Source organism: Cebidichthys violaceus, unplaced genomic scaffold (assembly GCF_023349555.1).
Source record: "Cebidichthys violaceus isolate CVI_PGR_0920_01 unplaced genomic scaffold, fCebVio1.0.p SCAF_3, whole genome shotgun sequence".
NCBI classification, from domain to species: domain Eukaryota; kingdom Metazoa; phylum Chordata; class Actinopteri; order Perciformes; family Stichaeidae; genus Cebidichthys; species Cebidichthys violaceus.
This window is the reverse complement of record NW_027176483.1, coordinates 5,809,309-5,831,149: the sequence shown is the minus strand read 5'-3', so window position 1 is coordinate 5,831,149 and position 21,841 is coordinate 5,809,309. Positions and strand designations below refer to the sequence as shown.

General features: G+C 43.9%; 1 protein-coding gene across 1 annotated transcript in view; it reads right to left on the bottom strand.

The window, feature by feature from the left end:
* Positions 1 to 21,841, bottom strand: part of LOC137880989 (A disintegrin and metalloproteinase with thrombospondin motifs 20) — a 76,988-nt gene that overhangs the window by 38,902 nt on the left and 16,245 nt on the right. The window contains 11 exon segments of the mRNA XM_068722644.1: positions 1,042 to 1,159; positions 1,409 to 1,545; positions 2,326 to 2,507; positions 2,811 to 2,956; positions 11,596 to 11,700; positions 12,266 to 12,407; positions 15,960 to 16,106; positions 19,825 to 19,930; positions 20,288 to 20,328; positions 20,416 to 20,540; positions 21,042 to 21,125. Of these exon segments, the coding sequence (XP_068578745.1) occupies positions 1,042 to 1,159; positions 1,409 to 1,545; positions 2,326 to 2,507; positions 2,811 to 2,956; positions 11,596 to 11,700; positions 12,266 to 12,407; positions 15,960 to 16,106; positions 19,825 to 19,930; positions 20,288 to 20,328; positions 20,416 to 20,540; positions 21,042 to 21,125 (1,333 nt within the window).

Below are 21,841 nucleotides of genomic sequence, written 5' to 3'. Positions count from 1 at the left end.
TACTTGAAACGTGACAATCTATAAAGATAGAAAGTGTCAAGTTTCTATGTGTTATATTACTAGAAAAAATATAATTAACAGGACAGCAAAAGACTACCATTAACGTATAAACATACTAGTTAAATGTTCAAATGCTTTGTCAATTCAATGGTCAACATTCCGAAACTTGCAATTTACTTATGGAGATGTGACTTGACTTACGACTATCCTAAAAAAATACAAAAAAACAAAAACTCAGGTTTGAAGTGAAGAGAGAGACAAAGGAAGAGACTCAGAAATAGAGAGACATCAAACAAGAAAAGGACAAAAGGGTGAAAGACAGAAAGACAGGCCTAGACCCAGGAGCAGAGGGATATCCTGCCTGGGCTGCACTCCCACTCCTGTTCTCTTTCTTAAGGTCAAGCCAAATTACCAGAGCTGAGCTCAGTGCCGGGTTTGGTTCAATACGATCCTCAAACCCTGTACCCCCAACAGCTAACAGAGTGCAGAAAGAAAGCAGATGGATAGAGACGCTCAAGCTCAGCGCCAAACTAATGCGGAGTAAACATGATGGAGGCCACACCCAGGGCTTTTATGCTAATGCTTCTGCTGTTTTGCTGCCCAGACCTGAAAAAGGATTGGATGCAATCAGCAGTTGGCCCACACTGAGGCACCGCATTATGCGAGGACGGTTCAAAGGGGTGATGTCAGGTTTGTGTTTGCTATCTGAAGACCTGAGAGAGTGAGGTCGCTGTGTTAATCAGTTTTCTAAAAGATTTACAGAAGATTGGTGCGCTGCATTTTTCCAAATCTGGCTGAAGCACGTATTGTTGCTGAAAATCAAGCTTGATATGTTTAAACATAACCAGACGTGACATCAGCACCTAATAGGCGTTGCAGCCACGTGGAACTGAAGTCTTTCTCAGCTCTTCTATGTTTACTGCCTATCGGATAGTCGCTCTGCAGAAGCTGCTGACACACAGTATGTTTAATAGCGACACCTTTTTTGAGAACAGTCAGCTATAAGTGTACCGTACATGTAATCTGAGCGGTGCGACTTACCATACTGAGCATCGTTGAAGGTCCCTGCCAGGGTTTTACACGACGAGTTGTCCCCGCCACACACTCCGCACTTGTCATTCCTGGCCTTCGAGTTAAGAACGTGGTCGCAGCCTGCTTGCTGAAGAAGTACAGATGGAGAGAAGATTTGTGAAGTTATGTAAACCATACTTAAAGTGATTAGTTTGAATGAAAAGTCAAGCTTCATCCTTTCCATTTATTTCAAAATGTGAATCGTGTATGACTAGGCGGACAGTGTTAAGTTATTTGTCTGCAACATATGACACTACATATCATGACAGCATGATAATAAAACTGTGTGTGTGTGTGTGTGTGTGTGTGTGTGTGTGTGTACATAGGTTCATTATACCCTGCAGAGGCCTTGAACACAGATGTCGTATGTATCTGGCCCACATGGCGTGCCGTCGGTGACGCGGTCCTTCAGCTGATAGTACGCCATAGTCCCAGCGACCCGGCAGAAGAGCTTACAGCGATCCTTCATTAGTACTGCATGGAGAAAGAAAGCAGACTATGGAAAAAGTGGGACTATAGCTGATGAGATTAATAAAATAAAAATCCTGAACAATAACAAGATGAAAAGCCTCAAGATGACTTGCACGTGCTGATGAAACACATTTTTCATCCTATACCTATATACATTTCTTTCCTCTTTTTTTTTGCAAAGTTCAGAGGACACTTGCTAGATTTGCCAAATTTGTATCCATTGTTTGGAAGAATCACTTTGTATCTGACAGCGCTATGGCTCTGGGGCTTGGCCCGTTTGCTTGTGTAGCATCAATTACATAAATGAGTCACTTGCAGTAACTTGGACAAGGTGGTCTTTGCCAGATGGTAATCTCATGTAGCTGAGCAGGCTATGGAAGGGCTGCGTGTTGCTTTAATGTTGCTGTTGTTTTGTGTCAACTAAAGATTTAACCCTTGCCACTCTTATCGTGGGTTTGCAAGGTATGACGAAGAAAGGACACACCCACAGATATACTCTACTTGTACATCCACTCATTCCATCTTCTCCCCTAATGTATTAAAACTGCATTAGATTCAAAAAGCACACATAGATATCACGATTTTGCATGTACTGGCCTTCACATCCCTCCTACACACAATGTGGCGTGCGGCATTTTAGTTAAATGCACCAAACATACTGTATCACTGGCTTCAAACTACATTGTATAGTTGGATGTAAATAGCATCCGTCTTTGATGTCGCAGCTCAAGTTACCACGAAACATTCAAATGACATGCTTTGGGATTACACCGGTGCACTCACTGCCACTGTACTTGGGGACCCAGCGGACGGTGGGAGGTAGACCGTTGATGTTGAAGTGCTTGCCGTCAAACTGAGAGCACTGCTCTTCGCGGAAATCTTTCTGTCCTCGCGGACACGGCTCAGTGTTGCAAGAGCGGAACTTCATCCTGCGACCAACGCAGAACTTCCCGCCATTTCTGGGCCTGGAGCGAGACGGGACGGATCACAGGAGCTCTACACTTATTTTCAATTTAAAGACCATGTTTGTTCTTGTTTGACTGGTCTTTATGACTTCAAACTCACATTGTTTACATTTAAATTCACACTTAGGAAACAAGCTCTCTCTGACTGGCTAAATGAATCTGACATGCAGGTTTAAAACTCACTTTAGCTTGTTTACAACTCTTATTCAGGCGTGACGGCTCTCCTTTTTACTGCTTCTCTTACTGGTTACATTAACAGTCTGTAATGGGTTTGATTGTCATAACTGCCTGATCCGTTCTTACTCAGGCTTGTTGCAGTCTCTGGCGGTGCTCCGGGTTCCTCCACCACAGGACCTGGAGCAAACACTGTAGGGCCCCCAGGGACCCCACTCCCCATGGACTGGCTGCAGGTCCAGCTCCTTGTTTACACACATCCCGTGTCTGCAGTACTGCAACAGACACACAAGAAATGACTGCAACTGCTACAGGCCTGAAGACAAACACAGATTGCAGAATTAATGCAGGCACAGCTGGGAGTGGTGTTCATCTGTTCCTTCTTAATCCTCTGTTTAGATCGCAAGCTATATTTTTGAAAGAAATCCTAATTCCACTATTGTTTACACTCGAGGAAGGCGTCCAACTCCTCCAGCTGTCCAAAGAGAAACGGGAGAGGGAAGGAGCGGTAGGGATACAGACAAAAATAGAGATAGTGGAAGACAGCGAACGACAGGAAGTGTCAATGAGAGAAACCACTAACTGAAATGTACAGTATGTGGAAGAATACTTCCTTCATGTTAACCAAATCTATCATTTATTTGGGGGTGTTCTTTTCTTCTGAAAAGTTATATGACGATATAATTTGCATGAAGGCACACTCTTTTCCACATGGGCTCTCTGGTTCTCAAGCCTGAAGTCTTTGAAATTGAAATGTCAACAAAAAACTTGCTAAGACACTTATCAAAATGAAAAGCATTTGCTCTGCGATTTTCTTTTTAGGCTTGAGAATACAGAATTACATAATATCTTTCATACAGTACAGTAGACCCACTTTCACATAGAAAATAAGGCGCCTGGTATCAAACAGTGTGTACCCACTAACCAACCTTTGCCAAGAAGGGCTAACACTGCTTTCATAAGCAAAGCACGGCAGGCCCATTTCCCTTTGTGTGTAACCAAATCCCCTTCTCAGTGGCTAAGATATCGGAGGGTCCTGTTCACTGAAAGAATGCAGGACAAGACGCCGTCTGTCTGGGTACGTAGCCAGCCGTCCGGGCACACAGGCACGGGGAGCAGTGGCACCATGATAAGGAAACTCTAGAGTTGTGATAACAAGAGGAACAAAATTTATTACTGGCTTGAAATCAGGAACTCCCTTCTGCTGTTCGGCTGTCTATCTCCTCAGATACAAACCTATAACCTGGAAAGGAGGATGCTCTTTGGGGACACCTCATTCTCACTGTGTTTCCTCACAGAGTTTAGTCTGTGAGGTTCAGGCAAAAGTTGTTACTTCAATTGCCAGTTCTTTCCAGATGAGAAATGCAACTACTATCATTTCAACTGGCCACACGCCCGTTCCACTACAAGATATTCAATCCCCTTCTCTTGATAGAAAAAAAGACTCTTGAGACCTGAGAACAGAACCGTGCGAGATACGCTTCAGTGGATTTTCGTAATTACGCTAATAAATCAATCAAAGTCATCTGCTGGACAATGGCTAATCTGACCAGTTTCCGCTTCAACCTAAATTCACAACTTAAAGCCATTACCTTAGGTGAACACCTGCAAAATCACAAACTCATGCACACAAACACATGTAAACATACAGAGAATTTGGCACCGCTGCCTCTACTATCCTGGCCGAGTTTGCGAGTGTGCTTGACACACTTGCAGGTCTAATGATGGAGTGTAAAGTCTGTGCACAATGGCACACAGGTGTTAACAGCTGCAGGGAATGGACTAAACAAACCGCAAACAGTTCCATAATGCGAACCTGATTTGAGATTCTTCCTGCCTTGTTCCACTGTAAATGCAAAATGAGGGCGCTGATAATTTGGTTGGAGCGCAAACAGTGGATATAAAAAAAAAAAAAAAATTATAATAAAAGTGACTGGAAAGGAATGTGATAAAACATCCACATGAGTGGAAATGCCTTCCATACCACAATGAGGGGAACAGGTGCCGGTCCTTGTTGGTTGAGCAACCTCCTCGAGACAAAAGAGCTAACCAGTCAGAGTTCTTGGAATCGTCAAAGAAAGACTTTCTAAGATTTTTCCTAAAATGCTTATTAACAGTTTTCCTTTGACCCAAAACATATTTTCTCTCCCCTTATAGCTCTCACATCCCCTTCCCCCACCTCGGCTTAGGGACTGTCAACCGGGACCTGGGCATCCCTTCTATACCTCAGCCACCCATCCCCCTTATCCCCTTATGGGTAACTGCAAGGGCCACGCAGGGACCACCACAGTGCAACCAGGCGGCAGAATCCGAGGAACTGTCAAACACAAGGCGGACTGTCTGTCAGAGAGGACCAAAAGCCTGTGTAAGCCGCTGAGGCATTCCACTCCCCCCGCTGGCACCCTGTGTTTACAACCGTTTTGTTTGGCTTGAAAAGGTGATGTGGGTGAAAAGAAGAAAGAAGGAAAGGGGGAGTAGAAGGAAAAAAACATCTGTGTGAGATGATGTATGTGTGCGAACGTGAGCATGCACATGGCTGTGTGTGTGTGGTGTGTGTGTGTGTGTGTGTGTGTGTGTGTGTGTGTGTGTGTGTGTGTACCTGTGAATGTGCATTCAGTGTGAGAGTGATTGCTCTGTCTGGAGGCATCTGGGGGCCACGCTCAATTCCAATTAGCCTCTCTTTCCAAAGTGCATAAACACACCCTTGGAAAACGCTGAGGTGAAAGGCAAAGCTCAAACAAGCATTAAGGACTCTCTCCTAGAAAGATTGTCAAAATTTGGCCCTCAATTGGGAATGTGGTGAGACATTTGAAGGTCTTGTGAGAGAAACCTGTCCAGCTGTGACTAGCACAGTGTTTCAAATTAGGAATTTCACAAAGACACAGGCTGACTCGCCAACGAGACATGTGCATATCTGCAAACACATACATAACGTGCATGCATTTCTTCACATACTGTTAATAGATAAACATATAATGCACACAGGGAAACTCACACTATACATTTGCCACTTTGCTCTCAAATCACACACCAACACACAAAATAAAGTTGAACCACCTTGCCATAGAGCCACAGAGAGTAGGCACCAGCATACTAAACCCCAACAGTGGGAATAGTATCTAAGGACAGCAGCATCTGCTCTGAGCTCCTCAGCTGGCTGCTTTGGAAGTTAGTGCCCTGTAATTGCCAGGAAACTGTTGCAGAGAGCACCTCATTTCTGAGCACAAGCCATACATCACTGCAGGAATGAGAAGGCAGAGGACTGATTTAAAAAGCCCTCCGCTCTTTCATTTTAACACGGCCGTTTCCAAAAGGCTTCACCTTTCATGTTGCGGTGTCTTTCTCATGGCTTCGGAGTTCACTTTGGCCACGGCCTGCGGGGGTGTTGGGTTGTGTCTGTGTCTTTGATGAGTCCACTCCACAATGCTTAATTAACCTTTTCACCTGTGGCGCAACATGGACCACCGCCGTTGAATTTCAAAAAAGTCGTGACGCACTCACAGATCTAATAACTTGACCTGGAGGTAAGAGGCTATAGAGAGCCATGAAGCTTTTCAGTAGTAAAGGATTCTTTGTGTCGCTCATAATAAGTCAAATTGCATCTGTTATTACAGACTGGATTTACACAGACTGCATGTTCTCCCTGTTAGTTCCATATTTCCTTTCCTTTGTGTTAAAAGGGTGCAAAGACAGGAGGAAGAGAGATGACAAGAGGGAGGGGATGGTGAGCTAGAGAGAGAGGACATGATGCAACCGTGACCCCAACCAACCTCTCTTCTCCCTATATAATTTGCTTCCTATCCTCTTTTTCTACTCCCCCCCCCTCCCATTCATGTGCTAAAGCTCTGTACAACTGCTGAGACACACATACCTCTACTAGAACTTGCCTTAATCAATATTAATTTTTTATTAACAGTGGACAAAATCATTACCTATAATGTGAAAGGTGTCCTTTCTAGTGATAAAACCAGCGGTCATCCAGCTACGTTGCTCTGCAGAGATTTTCAGCCTCTTTTAGATCATTGTTTTGTTTTTAAACTTGTATTATTTTTTGGGCCTCTTGGGGGGCAGCTTAATAAGCTGTGAACACAACTTTGACAAATGGTCCTCATATAAAATAGATATTGCAAACGTGTTCATAAATATGTCAAGAAAGGCAACAAGTCAGCCATAACTGGAAAACTTCATATGTCAGATGTTGTGTGTGTTTTGAATTTTGTAATTATTTACACCTTCTGCCAATATGCAATGAAGACATCACCTTGCATACAATATTTGAATTTCAATAACACATTTTGACAACACACTATAATTGCGTAAATACATCTTCCTCCTTCAACACGGCCAGCAATGAAAGCTCCACTCACTGGCTAATGGACACAGTAATTCCAGAACAACAATCCTCTTGTTAGCCCAAATCCACAGAAATGTCCGTGATGATGGCAAATCAAAGTGGCGACGTCCTGCAAATATCCAGAGATTAGCAGAGAGCGACACTGATTCCAGTCTCACAATCCCAAACTCCAGCACGCACACACACACACACACACACACACACACACACACACACACACACACACACACACACACACACACACACACACACACACACTGTTACACACAAACACCCCGTCCCCGCATCATACGACAAGTCTGTCAGGCTGCCAGGGAGTTCCAGCCAACACTCACCGCCTCCGCCAACAAACTCCATTCTGCCCTGGCTTCACTTTTCAAGACCTCACTATCTCACTCTAATTGGCTGAAACCAGAGCAGGTCGTCATTCTTTTCAAAAGGAATGCTCTGGAAATCAAAAACAACTTCCCATTTGTTCACTTACACTAACCACTCAATTAAGCCCCCTATTAAGAGAATCTGGGAAGCCTTTGGGGTTTTACACGTAAAGAAAAGCTCAGCGAGCAGTCGCCGAATTGAAAGAAATCTAAAACACTTGAGTATTTTGTTCGTCATTTTTCAACAAATTCCCAAAAAGTTGGCAAGGAAGCTTTCAGTCGAGGCCGCATTCAAACTGACAATAAAATGGACACACGTGACAATAATAAGAACTTTTGGCAACAAAACACCACAGTTTATTCAAGCTCTGCCGGCGCTTTTTTCCCTCCGCCACCCACTGAGCAGCGATGTGGTGAGAGGCAGCGCAGGGATCTTCAAATGGTGGGGATGTGGATACAGCGCTAAGCGGTCCCCGGTTTTGGCTTGACAGGCACTTATTGACCATGCTGGCTGGCCCCTAATCTACACACACACACACACACAAAAGCACACACTGACACAACTGTGCATGTGCTTACACTCACATTAAATGTAGATAATTCTGTAAAAATATAAATGCAACACACATATACACACACACACACACACACACACACACACACACACACACACACACACACACACACACACACAAGTACTACATGCATGTATGCACACACACACACACACACACACACACACACACACAATCCAAACACACACAGACACACACAGATGCAGGATCCTTTTGAAGAGTGAGAGGGACCGAAAAGGGGAGGGGGAGTAAGGGAGGGGGAGTAAAGGAGAAAGAGCAGGAGAAGAGAGGATGGAGGGAAGGGAGGGTGGTGGCGGTATTTATAGACAACAAGTGATGGGATGCCCTCGTTAGTGCACGGCCCACTGAGCCAGATGACAGACGCGCCGCCAAAGGTCATGTGACCGCATTACTCACTCCGGCGCCCTGTGAGAGGACCCGTTGAGCAACAGAGAGGGAGCGGGGAAGAGAGGGAGAGGGAGAGAGAGAGAGAGAGAGAGAGAGAGAGAGAGAGAGAGAGAGAGAGGAAGAAGTAGAGAAGCAGAGAGAGTCAGAGGAGAAGGGAACAGAGAGAGAGAAAACTACCCGTGAACCCTGCAGTGCCCGTTGCCCTATTTCAGCTAAGCTGTATACAAACAAACTTTTTTTTTTCACTCTTCATTCAGAGGACGTGCCTCCCTCCCACTTTTTGGGCACCGACCTCATTTACCCGATGCGGTCACAACTTTGTTTCGTAACCCAGTTGAACAAAAACTCAACGCAGTCACAACAGGTGACAGCAAGTCGTTCAGAAAACGCACTTTTTTTTACAAGAGATGACGTTTCCCGTGTAATCGCTAGAGTGACATGGCAGGCTTTGATCTAATGATAGGCTTCCAAAGAGCTCTTTAAAGAGGAGCTGTGGTTACTAAAACAATACCTGCTGCTAGTTTTCCTCATAGAGGCCATACATAGTTGTAATCCTCCAGATCTGACAGCCCCCCACCCACACACACATACATACATTCCCCCTCAGGGCTCTGCAGACACCTCAGAGCCAGGAGCTCGACCCAAGACCCCGTAAAGCCTTAGACCTGAACCTCATGACTTCTTTGAAGAAGGAATGAGAAAGGAGTCAGCAGAAGAGGCGTGATCGTTGCAGTGCATTGAAGTTGTCTAGGAAAAGAGAAGAAGAGACAAAGAAATGCAAGAATGCAAGAGAGGCACCAAGAGATACAAAGAAAGAACAATGCAACACTGACGCAAGAGAGTCAGGAAGGTCCATGGGTTTGTAGATTATCAGACTTTTGAGGCACATGAACACACTCGCACACACACAAACACACCATACTAAAATACCACATAAAAGAGCTCTTGTATGGGCAGCTGAGTGTCGGTGCAGGGTCTCAATCTCTTTCAACTCATATGACTTCAAACAGCCCCCTGCATGAGGATGAAACTGGGCCCTCAGCACTACAAACAAAGGTGGGGCCTCCACTCAGACACACAAAGAAATGAAGGAAAACTGTTTGTGCATTTAGAAAAATACGAAAATGAAAAAAGAAAATATCACTAAAGGATCTCATATGATTCTTGTTGATTAATAACGCTCTAGGGACATCCATGTCTGTTTGTTGGTTGGTCCACCATTCTGCTTCTGATCTCAACAACTATTAGAGGACAGGAACGTCTGTACAGTCATTTGCAGTCCTCAGTCCTTATTCCTAATGGCTTTGACGATCCCTTATCTTTCCTCTAACGCCAATATGAGACTAGCGTTGTTGGATTTTTAGTAAAATGTTTCGACAAATATTGGTTGCATTTGGATACAATTTGGTACGATCGTGTTCCCCAGAGGATGATCCCTTAACTTTTCAATTTGATTTGGGGATCAACATTTAGATGGCTAGGATAACATGCATCTAAATGTGTCAAGTAGGTCCATATTACAAATAGTTATGTAACTTAATAATACTTAGACTTTTTTTTTACTGGTTTTAACTTTGAACGTCTAGGCCTCTTTGATCAAATTAATGTTTACAGGGTTTCAAAGAAGACAAGACATCTATTGCAATCTAGCTAAGTCAGCTTAAATTGGGTTAAGGGTTTGCAGCTTATTAAAGCAAAGCACTCGGTGTGATTAAACCAACACCATGTCTCCTCAAGTGTTTCTCCCACATACGGGCTGAGAACTGTGTGGGAGCTGCAATCCCAGGGCCATTACGTTTTAGTCTGGTTGTTGTAGTTGGATTAAGATGTTAGCTATCCCCCGTTAACCTCTTCTCACTAGACAGGGCTGATCCAGGACCTAACATGGTGAGAAGAGAGATGGAGCCAGATGAAAGGATATAAGGGATATAAGACTTCCATCGGCCCACATTGCAAAAGACTCCTGGAGGGCAGAAGGTTAAGGAGAGTAGAGAACCCTCCTTCTCTTTTTCCTTCCCTCATGCATGTTCCGAATGCTAAACACCAGCCCACAAAATTCTCATCCCCCTGTACGTCGTCCTCACTCTCCTCCTCCCTCCTCCTCCTCCTCTCCCGCCTCCTGCACTGCAGAATCACTGATGTGAGGTCTTTTGTGAGAGCGCTGGCTGGCCTCAGCCTGGGCTCTGTTACGGCCTGACCACTGACCCACTCACCCGCCTTTTTAAGAGGTTTTAGGGTCATGGGTTCACAACAAGGTGACTCAACTGTGAACGGCGGGTGGCATCCTCTTTCAAAGGGCCCACGTCTTCACCTTTCCCTCTCAAGACTCTCCCTCTTCTTTCGCCGCCCTCTCTCTCTTTCTTTCCTTTCCTTTTTCTCTCTTTCTCTTTCTGCCCCCCTCCCCTGCAGCCCTTCTTTCCATGTATCCTCAGTGACTGACCCGCCGTCTCAGCTCTAATTAGCATAGCATCCCAGAGCGAGGAGAACATGAAGGCTAATGGGGGTTGGGGCCCCGTAACAACACAGAGGGTAAAGCTTCAAGTTTCTAACTAGGGCCATCACCTGACCACATTTACATGGGTTTCTGCAACCAGAATGCAGCCAGGAAAGTAATGCATGATAAATTATTCCTTTTTCGTGGTAGAGGAAGTGAACTAGAGGGTAGAAACAAGCAGGGTCAGAATTCCAAGCAGCCCTGCATGGGAGAGTTGACTTGTGTCTCTAATGCATTTTGTCTAAAATGCAATGAGGCAGAGGAACACAGACAGATGAAGTACCTTCAGTTTTGCAATATGGGGATCCCAAACTGATCCATATTTTGTGTTTAAAGCAAAAAAAAACAAAAAAATCTGGTTTCATGGTAGCTGCAAACAAATTACTGCTTCAAATACTAGATGGGTGGGCTTTACTGCATCAGGATCATTAAGTGTGTCAATCAAAAGGCAGACTACCCCATAAAACTAAGAGGTGGAGAAAACGTTTAGGTGTGAGTTAAGGAGACATTAGAGTTAAGGAATGTTGTTGTGCAGAATTTTCCAACTACTTTGCTGTGCAGCTGTACTGAGACCTACACTCCCAAACCGACAGGCCTTGAACATCAACTGTAGCAACACAAGTGTCATAAAGCGTGATAACATAAGAAATCAAACGCCTATGATCTGTTCATTAAGCAACACAGATCCACATGTGGACCGACTTACCATTCCATTGCCACAGTCAGTCCCATCAGCCAGTGGCATGTGCTGTGTGCGACATCCTTTATGGTCCCCCTCTGCGCTGGTACACCATAGCCTCTTGCACTGTTTCTGTGGGGGCAAAAAAAGCACTAGCATTAGCATTATTTTTTTGGCCTGAATAGTAAAAGATCTTGTCTATAATGTGAGAACACAAGCTTTTGGGAGGCAGATTGTGTGATTGCAGATCAAAATAGGGTTGTTGGTTTCTTCAAACAGTATTTCAGTCAGTAGCGGAACTCACATGTTGTGCTTCATTGCTTTCCAGACATGTGCCAGATGCATTTTAAATGGCCCAGTATCAGGTTTTAATTAGTGGCTGTGCATTCAACAATAGGCAGAGTTTATCTGCCTCTTTGAACGTGAGAAAATGCATCCCATACATTCCGCATGGCAATTTACAGCTTACATTTATTCTAGTGTATATTACAATTAAGAAATATAGAACCTAACTGCAATTAACTGACTACAGTTTCCTATCTGTTGGCCTTTATGGATAACTGCTCTGATCACATGTCTGAGGGTTCTGCTCTATCTCTTAGTAGACGACAACTATCTCAGATCTACTTCCACCTGAAGTCTTGATTCTTCGCTTTTTAAGTGTGGTTTTCCTTGCTTTGATAGCAAGCCAACTTACCATGTAAGGGCAAATTTGGGAACCGGGTCCAAACATCAGTTCACACTGTCTGTTTGCATTGTAGATTTGACCGGGGAGGAGGGTGGGCAGCTCGTACGTCCTGCCTGTAGGCTCATCAAGGAGGCACTCCCCATAGCCGGTGCTGAAAAAACAAAAGTATGAATTGTGTGTACAGTAAAGGAAAAGTAAAGCACAAAATCATACAAGTGTGTGCACAGACAGACAATCGCACACATGTACACACACATATGCACAAGGCAAACTTTCATGGTAACATTTTCAGGGTAATTCAGTATTTTCTGACCCCAAAATGTATCAACACGTGTCATCTCTTTCATACGAGCAAAGTAAACATTTCCGTGTCTTTGTCGGTGAACATCCTCAGATGTGTTTTCCCCTGTGGGTGGTCTGTAAAGTTACCCAACAGAGAGACTGATATCACTTCCCCTCAATGGCCTGTTAGTAAATGCTGTCACCATGAAACTGGAGTCAGGCGCCACAGACTGAATCAAACAGCATTTTGATACAGACTGAAAAGGTTCTGCACACTGACCACATTTTTATCCGAAGTGTATTTATCTGCGCTGAAGGAGGAAAAAACGAAAATTTGGAATCCTAAAGCACCTGATTAAGTTACAGAAATCGGTGCCAGCGCCAGCATTGCAGCATAATGACAGACTGCGCTGTGCCACGCCCTGAGCCACGACACAGTAACAGAGACAACAAAAGCACAGCTGGACTGAATGTATGCAACAACGTTCTGCATATAAAATCATCAGCCTTCACGGTTGTGAAAAGGCACAAGTCAAACATGTTAGCAGAGCGAGCCACGGCTCAAAAGATCTCTTGTTTACTTTTGAGAAAGGAAACTGGCTGATGAGACATGTATAGATGTGTAATTACACAACATGTCTGCACCGCTCTGACAAATTTAATCCGGGATCGAGCTTCTAAAACACCTGCTCCAAACAACGCCAGCTGACATGACAGTCCAATAATTACACAGGATTATCCTGAGTTACAGTCACTTGTTTCTTTCCCCTTTTATTTCCAGTCATAATGTCAGAAACTGCAGCAAACAGCGCTGGGTGTCAGGGGAATGATTGCATGAGAAGAAGAATACTACAGTGGAGGATACTGTGAATGAAAACTATAGAGCAGCCTGTCAAGGACTCATACAGACATTCCCATATTACAGCATCTTTCAGCAGTTGGTCATCTGTCTAATCAGTGTCCTGGAACCTAATGGAATGATTATTAAGACCAAGACAGACAGACAGACAGAAGGAGAAGGGGTCAGTGTGGTCATTTTTTAAATGAAACGTCTACTTTAAAAAAAAAAAAAGAAAGAATATTAGCCGTGAGGATTTGAGACAGCGAGGCAATTCCTCTCTGGCACCAGAGGAGATTCCACACCTGGCAGCCATTGGGGGAACTTGAAAGTGAGTTTATTTATAAGATGACTTATAGTTGGCTGTTGTGTGCTTGTCGTAAGACACTAAACAATAATAGTTTCCATGCACACCATACCGGGTTTCCCTCCGCAAACAGTGCAAGAAGCCTACTCATATGTCAGATTGATTTTTTTTTTTGCAGAGGAAATGACACAGAGCATCACTGTACAGTGTTTGATCAAACAGCATCAAGTAAAATGCAGCAATGCTGTCATCTTAGAGTTGTGTCTCAGACAGCGTGTACCGATTATAGTACAGGGAGATATAGGACAAGATAATGACAGAGGTTTAAGTTGAATTTAGAGCATACCGAAAATAAAGATCCATCTTGATTTTATTAAGGCGAGACGCTATAGGCAAAAATATTGTTTTATCATGCATTTGTTCATTTTGAGATTTAGGGCTATTTCATTTTGTTTGGTTGTTCTATCAGACTAGTGGAAAGAAAAATACACCTAATACCTAAATACACACTCACTTATTTCACTACACTCTCTCTATTGACATCTGTAGATTTATCCTAAATTCACCAAAGGTTACCATTAGATAATGCCTCGTTTCAATATTTAAATATAACATTTTAGAAAACTTGTAATACAAAAAAAAAGAATGTCTTAATGTGAGTAATCAACTGGGGAAGTTTCAGGGAGATATCTTCTAGATACATTCATTACTGTGGAGGTTTCATGACAACATCTATTCTTCTGTAATGTGTCCCCTGAACATAATGACAAACTAAGTATTTCAAAGTGACTTCAAATGGAAGTTCTTAAGAGTTGCTGGAGCAGTTAGGCTAATTCTTGAGGTGTGTAATGGAAAATGATGGGGCTTGCCCACTACTACTGATTATGTGGTTTCAACACCCAGCCAACACAACAATTAGTGGGTGGCAACAGCCAAAGATTTGCATTTTAGTTTTATATTTGGATTTTGAGGCTTAAATCAAACGACTCCGTAACATAGAGGGAATGAATGGTTGCTTTATGCAGCAGTTGACGCATAATAACGCTGCACAACAGCAGGATGCTTTTCATCAGTGCTCAGGTGCGGGAGTTCAGTGCACATTATTACAGCAACAGTGGGATATAGGGGGAGAAGGAGGGGAATCCTTTTGAACAGGGGTGTTGGAGAGGTGCCGAGGCCTTTAATTTTTTTAACTGGTAGGAGAGTGGTGCAGATTGAATTTGCTCTTCAGGGAGAATGGGCAGTCAAAACACTGACGTACTTGACCAGGGCAGCGCACTGAGCAGGAGCAGTACTGTAGAAGTAGTACTTTGAATCAATGCTCCTCATTGTCGGCTTTCAAAAGCACTTAGATGACACTCTCATGGGCTTTTCCCACCGCTGTGGCTCCCACACTGAAATGCTCTCTTCATACCTCCATTGTTTGTTATAGTATATCCCAGGTTAACAAATGCTTAAGTTTATCACAAATGCATTTCATATTTACACCACGCTCCTGGTTTTGTGCAGTAATGCGCCACACACACAAAAAAACAACAACACAGCTGTCATGGACCGGACCAAATAATTAAGAGATTTGTCTTAACTGAATGTTCCGACCGCTCGATGTTGAGGTCATCGCTGGCTGGAAACTGTGTGAAACACAACCTTAAAACTCCATACGAGGCGTTGCCTAACACTGTGACTCTCGAGATGCATCTGGTCAACAAGGCCGTCCTTTGTGAAGGCCTCCACAATTAACAGAGGAAAGGAGGCAAAGATTGAAGGGTCATGTCCTGGGAAGATATAATTATAACTGACATTTCCCATCTTAAAGGGAAGCCTTTCACCGGGATCAGCGACCACAGTGCAGGTTAGGAATTGCTGAATGAGCCGTTGCCCCGTGTTACGGGTTTTGGTGCGGAAAGCAGGCTAGTGACTAGATTACTGTTTGCCCAGCATCTTGAGAGCACGGCTCTGTCTGAGTGGGGAGACAGCTGAGGGGCTGCGACAGATCCATCGCTCGGGTCAGCCGAGGAAGACCCCCGGATTCAAACAGGAAATACTCTTTCAACACCAGGCAATAACAAGTCCACACAGTTTACATTGCACTGACCTGTCTACAGAGCACTGCGAGAGACGTTGCAGCAGTTTGTTTAGCCGGCCATGTCACAACAAGTAAAAGTTAATATGGCAAACTAAAAATGTGGATGTGATAATATGAGATTGGAGGAGAAATCTTTTTAATTTTGTTTTGGTGATGAATCAGGTTCAAACTGAGGAGAGCTGGTACCTACTCTAGAAACTCTGTGATGTACTTGCGGCTGCACTTGGACCACGACCAGGGATTGGTGTCATAGTTGAGGGTGGGAGCCATAACATGATACTGATGCTTCATGCCTGCCTCCCGACACTTTGGGTTGTCATCGTGAGGCATGTTGAACCTGGTGCGAAGAGGAAACAGAGAGGGGGGGTTAGCGATGGAGAGCGGGATATAGGGAACACACAGAAAGTGATTATCAACTGCTTAATGGCTCAGCCCTAACGAGGAGGATAAATGTCACAGGATTTACATTCAGTCCCGTTGGGCCGCCACACACACAGATGCAGCCAGAGACGCGTGTGAAAAATCACCACACACACCCTCTTTCGTTTTACATATACATTTTTGTGCTATCTCCAAAAAGGTTCATTCAGTAGAAATCTCAAAAAAGGCTTCTATAAAAACTCCTACTGGCCAGTTGGTGGTGCAACTTTTTACGTGAACATCATTCTTTATCCATCAGCATCTATCCGCTCCACCATCATGGCCAACATGCTAGTGAGAACCACCTTGGCTCACTCCTGAGAGGTCAAAGATCACCATCTCACATTCTCAAAGAGCTTACCTCCTTTAAGCCACCCCTCTTTATCAGTGACCCATTTTTTTTATTTTTTTTAGGGAGGATAGGGGATCTTTAGGTTGAGATGCAGCTCAGTACTGTGTGTCAAGTTTTCTAGTTAGACATCTGTAATAAACGTGCTTTGTTTGTGCTCCTATTCTAATGTTGAAAGTTTAAAGAGCAAAAGAAGTTAGAAAATGATGATGGAAGTATATGACGGCCATTCCCCATCCCCTAATATGGGCAGAAACACCGTGCATCAACACACACATGTATACGTTGCTCGAAGGTAAACATGTAAAAGTATGAACAATGACAATTCTTCACCTTTGAGAAGCTTGAACCAGCAAATGTTTGGCATGTTTGCTTAATAAATTACTTTAAAGCTTAAAAGCTTGTCAAAGTAATTCATTTTCTGTTGATCCACTAATCAGTTAATCAGCTGATTGTTTCAGTGTTATAAACAATGAATCAAGAGTCTTCACAGACGAACAGCTGTATAAATTGAAGTACACAGCGTGGCATCTGCAGATGAATGAATTAAGCCACGCTGAATGGAGTTGGCAGTCTCATAAAGCAAGTTGATCATGTCCAGAATAGCGTGGTCCAACACAGATGTCCTGTTTTGTGCTGCGGTTTGGCCGATTACCATAAAAAGATGTAGTGCATGCACATGTCTATGTACACACACAGGAACCCATGCAGCTGTATGATGTCTGAGATGTTTACAACAGGATGTGGGCCAGTCCTGGGCTCTGGACTGTGGCCGAGGGTCAATCCATACCGCCACACAAACAAGATAGCAATGCTGGCATGAGGCCCACCCTACAGGGGCAGAGGGCCTGAAGGCAAACACCCGGGGAATAATTAAGCCTCTGGTACAGTAATGAGCTCTGCACATACAAACCAAGCTGCTGGCTGATGCTGACAGCAATAAATCAGGCTCAAATGATATTTGCACTGTTAACTACTAACTATTCTTTGTCACTTATGATGGTGCACAAGTGCATCAGGGTGATGCAGCACGTTTAAAATGAAAACAAACCATGTAGACTTTCTTATTATAATGAAAGGGACTTGTGACAAGCTCCAAACAACTCTTTTAGCACATTATGATGATTTAGTTTAGGACTTGAAATCCTGAGATGAGAGCCTTTTAGAGTAATTAGGTCGTAAATCAGGATATTTTGTTGCTCCCTGTTTGGCAACATCAAGGGACAGATCAATAAAGGAGTCAATTCCAGTGGGAGGGAACCAACCCCAGCACTTAATTATAAGCGTCCAGACTAAAATGTGTTTAGTTAGGGTCCACTCACTTATAGTGAGAGCCCTCAACAAAACAAGCTGCTTTGTTTTCTGTACATCCCATCCTTCAAGCCATGCAGTCATGCAACTAGACTTTCTGGAAGAGAAAGACATATAATTGTGCTGAGATGACCATAAATAACTGCGAGAGTAAGACATACTGCTGCAGCGATGACGAGCTGAATTCCTGCAGATTGGGTGTGCATGAGTAAGAGTTGGAGCAAACAGCGCAGTCTGCAGGAACAGCAATTATCAGCACTTCAACAGAGACAGAGCTCAGTGACACCAGTGGGGGAAATGGACTGCTACCTTGTCAGCGGATTACACGTTGTAGCTCCTCCAAGTGTAGTGCTCCGAAAAACAAACCATCTTTGACAATCTCAGTAATCTCATCCACTAGGGTTATGTGTGATCGGGATAATGCCAGGGGAGTTTTGTGGCGTGGCTTTTCGTTTTTTTCTTGAGATGTTGTAGAAAAAAAGCCTGTGGACTTCTAATGTGATATCAAAATGTTAGGAAGATGTATTGTTGATCTAAGACATTTAGAGCACTTGGACAAACTTCTGCTATCAAATGACACCGCCTCACCTGAAAATCCCCATGATGGCCATTAGCACATCACACATCCTTGCAGTCATCTGAGAAAGGCCTCCTATCCATTAGTCTAAATCTTTCTGTAATCTGCAATGCCTCTTGAGAGGCTCCCACTACCTGACACTGGCTTTCCCAGACCGCTAAACACTATGGAGAGCTCTCGCTTGTAAACGCAGCAATTAACCACGCCAAGAGGCAGGGCCAACTGGGCCTCCAGCTGCTTGAACTTTAGCATAAACAGATCCACACGAGATATGCAAGGGGAAGAGTGTAAGGGGGGGGTGCCTGCTCGGGTCCGATCGCTCCACTGGAAGAATGTGTGAGCGGGGACCGAGGAGGAGGAAGAAGAATATCTGTCATTCTTCACCAATGGCTCACACGACACTGGTCCTCTTTTAGTAGCCTACACAAGCGGACCGGAAAGAAAATCCCTCACTCACTTTTATAGTTAGCAAAGGGAGGTGGGCAGGATGAAAGACGAGGGAAAGAAAAAAAGGACTGACGATTCATCTTTTTCTAAAAGATATGCCGCCGCTGAGACGGGAAAGAAGATGCTGCCAGTGCGTTACAATTCACATCTAAGGCTAGTAGTGCTTCTCAAATCGCACCATGTTTTAATCAACTAAACTGGATTACAAGATAGTGTATTATACAATCATTTCATCTGATGATATGTTTGGAATAAACACCACCCATAAGAGAGATACAGTGATACATGTGTTTGACTTGGTCATTTGGATACAGATTATACATAGGAGGAGTTTTTTACACTTCACACAAGTAGCATTATTAGCTTGTCGTAAAAACACTCTCTGGCAGACAGGCGTGTTCAGATAATACACCGTTACTAGCACACAAGATATATATATATATATATGACGCCACTGTGACATCTTCAGGTTGTTTTATCAGTCTCTGCGGCTGATACGAGTAAACAGAATATTTAGCCTTGCCCTGTCTGATAAAGTTCTGTGTGCCACTTTCAATGCTGTACTTACTGTATATAGATAACAGAAAACCCTAATGCATTTTGTACCACATATCCACACTGAATGTCTTTTGAGCCGTCGTCCACTCGAGACAAAGCTCTGACACATTAAGGGTTAACTTCTTGAGCTGTAGAGTAAGGTATTAAAGGCTGGCATGTTATTAAAAGTCAAGTTTTCACTTTATTATGTTTTGCACCTGTGACTGCTGTGCCCTATGTCTCTTGATAAGAGGGCTTTTGTTAGTCAAAGCTGGCTGCGAGGGGCGAGTTTAGTGTGTGTGTGTGTGTGTGTGTGTGTGTGTGTGTGTGTGTGTGTGTGTGTGTGTGTGTGTGTGTGTGTGTGTGTTTGGTTAGGGGTGGGGTGATTGCTACAAGTTCTGTGCTGCAACTTACACATGGCCCAGCTCATGAGCGATGGTGAAGGAGGCACTAATTCCATTTTCCTCACTGATGGAGCAGCTCCGGTATGGGTCGCACATGGTCCCCAGCTCTGCAAGCCCTACAGGGTCACGTAGATACACAGAAAAACACACCGATGCACATGAACACATACAGACACAGAACTATTCGAAAAAAGAAAAAAAAATCCTGCCGCTTGAGTGTCAAAGGCGATTAAACCATCAAAACTTCTGTTCCATAAGAGAGATTAGCAACCGTCACCGCCACCGACTCCCTCCATCCTCCCCCCCTCCTCCCGTTTCTACCACTCTGTTCTGTCACTATAATATTATTAGCTGACAGCTTGCCATAAACTCATTACTGCACAGTATATGAGCTGTGCTTACCGGACCGTATAGTTAATTGAAAGGGACTTGAGGTGGAGAAATATTTGTAAAATAGAAAGGCAAAAGTTTACCTAACGTGTCACATTTATCTTTTGCACGGCAGATGTCCTCCCTGAAACAAATAAAAACACACAACGCTGTTAGCCTTTTTTTAGTTTTCCATTTCAAATTGGCTTTCAAAGTGAGGATGAGGGTGTACCTGGTGATGAGCAGTGCTGTGTCATGGTGAGAGGGATGGCTGTCATCCTGGAAGTTTTGGCTCTGTTGCCAGACACAGAAGTTGTGGAGCGTCGTGGCAGCATTGAAGCTCACTGTGGGCCCTTCCTGTTTTTGGTAAAAATAAAATTGCGGATGTGACCAAAAAAACAGGTATACATATTGTTATGTAGTTGACATAAGTACATCTTTAAACCTCTTGTAATAGGGATATCCCACATTTTTCAACCTGTCTTATGATTATATTTCTCTCAATTGTGGATACTGATCATGATAACGTTTTGCTTACTTCATCGGGTAACATGGGCAAAAATCAGGAGCCCCCTACGGCTTCTCAAACAACTTCAGTTCCCTTTAATTTAACTATTTAAGAATCAGTTACAGTGACCAAACAAACTATAGTGAGCCTCTCATTCGCAGGTGGCTAGCTGCCTCACTATAGTATCGTTTGTCTTCCATGGAGACCTCTCTTGAGACTTGAAACTGACAAGGCAGGCAGTGTCCTTTCAAACAAGCCCCTTAGAGAAAAGGCCAGGCCAGGGACACCTGCACTGACGTCAGCCATATTGGAGAGCTTGATACAGGTAGCATTCAAGACCCCGCACTCACCTGTTCATTGTGGACCATGACTAGCTTGACAATCATGATGTTGATGAGGTTCCCTACGCTGGGGTCCTTGTACACTGCTGCTACCTGTAACAGAGACAAAACACACAGACAAAAAATGCAAACCTCCACTGACCTGAACCAGAGCACAGATAGGGACGGTATGAAAGCTAGTCTACTTCTCTTCACTCAATACGTGGATTGAGAAAATACAGCAATTGTTTTTTTTTTATGGTTAAGCTCCATGAGGTTTAATCAAAATTGCAACCGTTAATTCAAGTCAAAAGAAACTAAAAATGTCTCCTTCAGGGTAAGTTTAATCAACAGGGTATTAAAACCAATTACAATTCCCCCACAGACCTTGGCAGAGAAAAAATAAACTGAAATCTGGACCCAGCAACAAACGTGAAACCTCAGCAAAGCCGGAGCTCAGAGCCCCTCTGTGAGGACAGCAAAACATTCCCTCTGTAGTTTTTCCCCTCCGCTTCTCTTGCTTTTCTCGTGCACCCCTGTCACGGTCGGCCAGCAGTCTCCTGAGGCCGCGTGCGGCCTCCTGACAGGAACTCATTAGGCCACTATAAACATTTAGCTTTTCTGAGCCTCGGGGGAGGAGAACGTGGTCCAAGCCTGTCCAGAGTGGGTGCTCAATGCTCAAAGTCAAGCTGTGACACAGGACGTTGTTCTGTATCCTCTCGCCCCAATGTATGGTATCGTCTGATCAGTGCAAGAACCAAAAGGGAAGGGGACTGCAGCCTACACGGGAACGTCACTACAGTATCTCACACAGCCAGTTACGTATATAT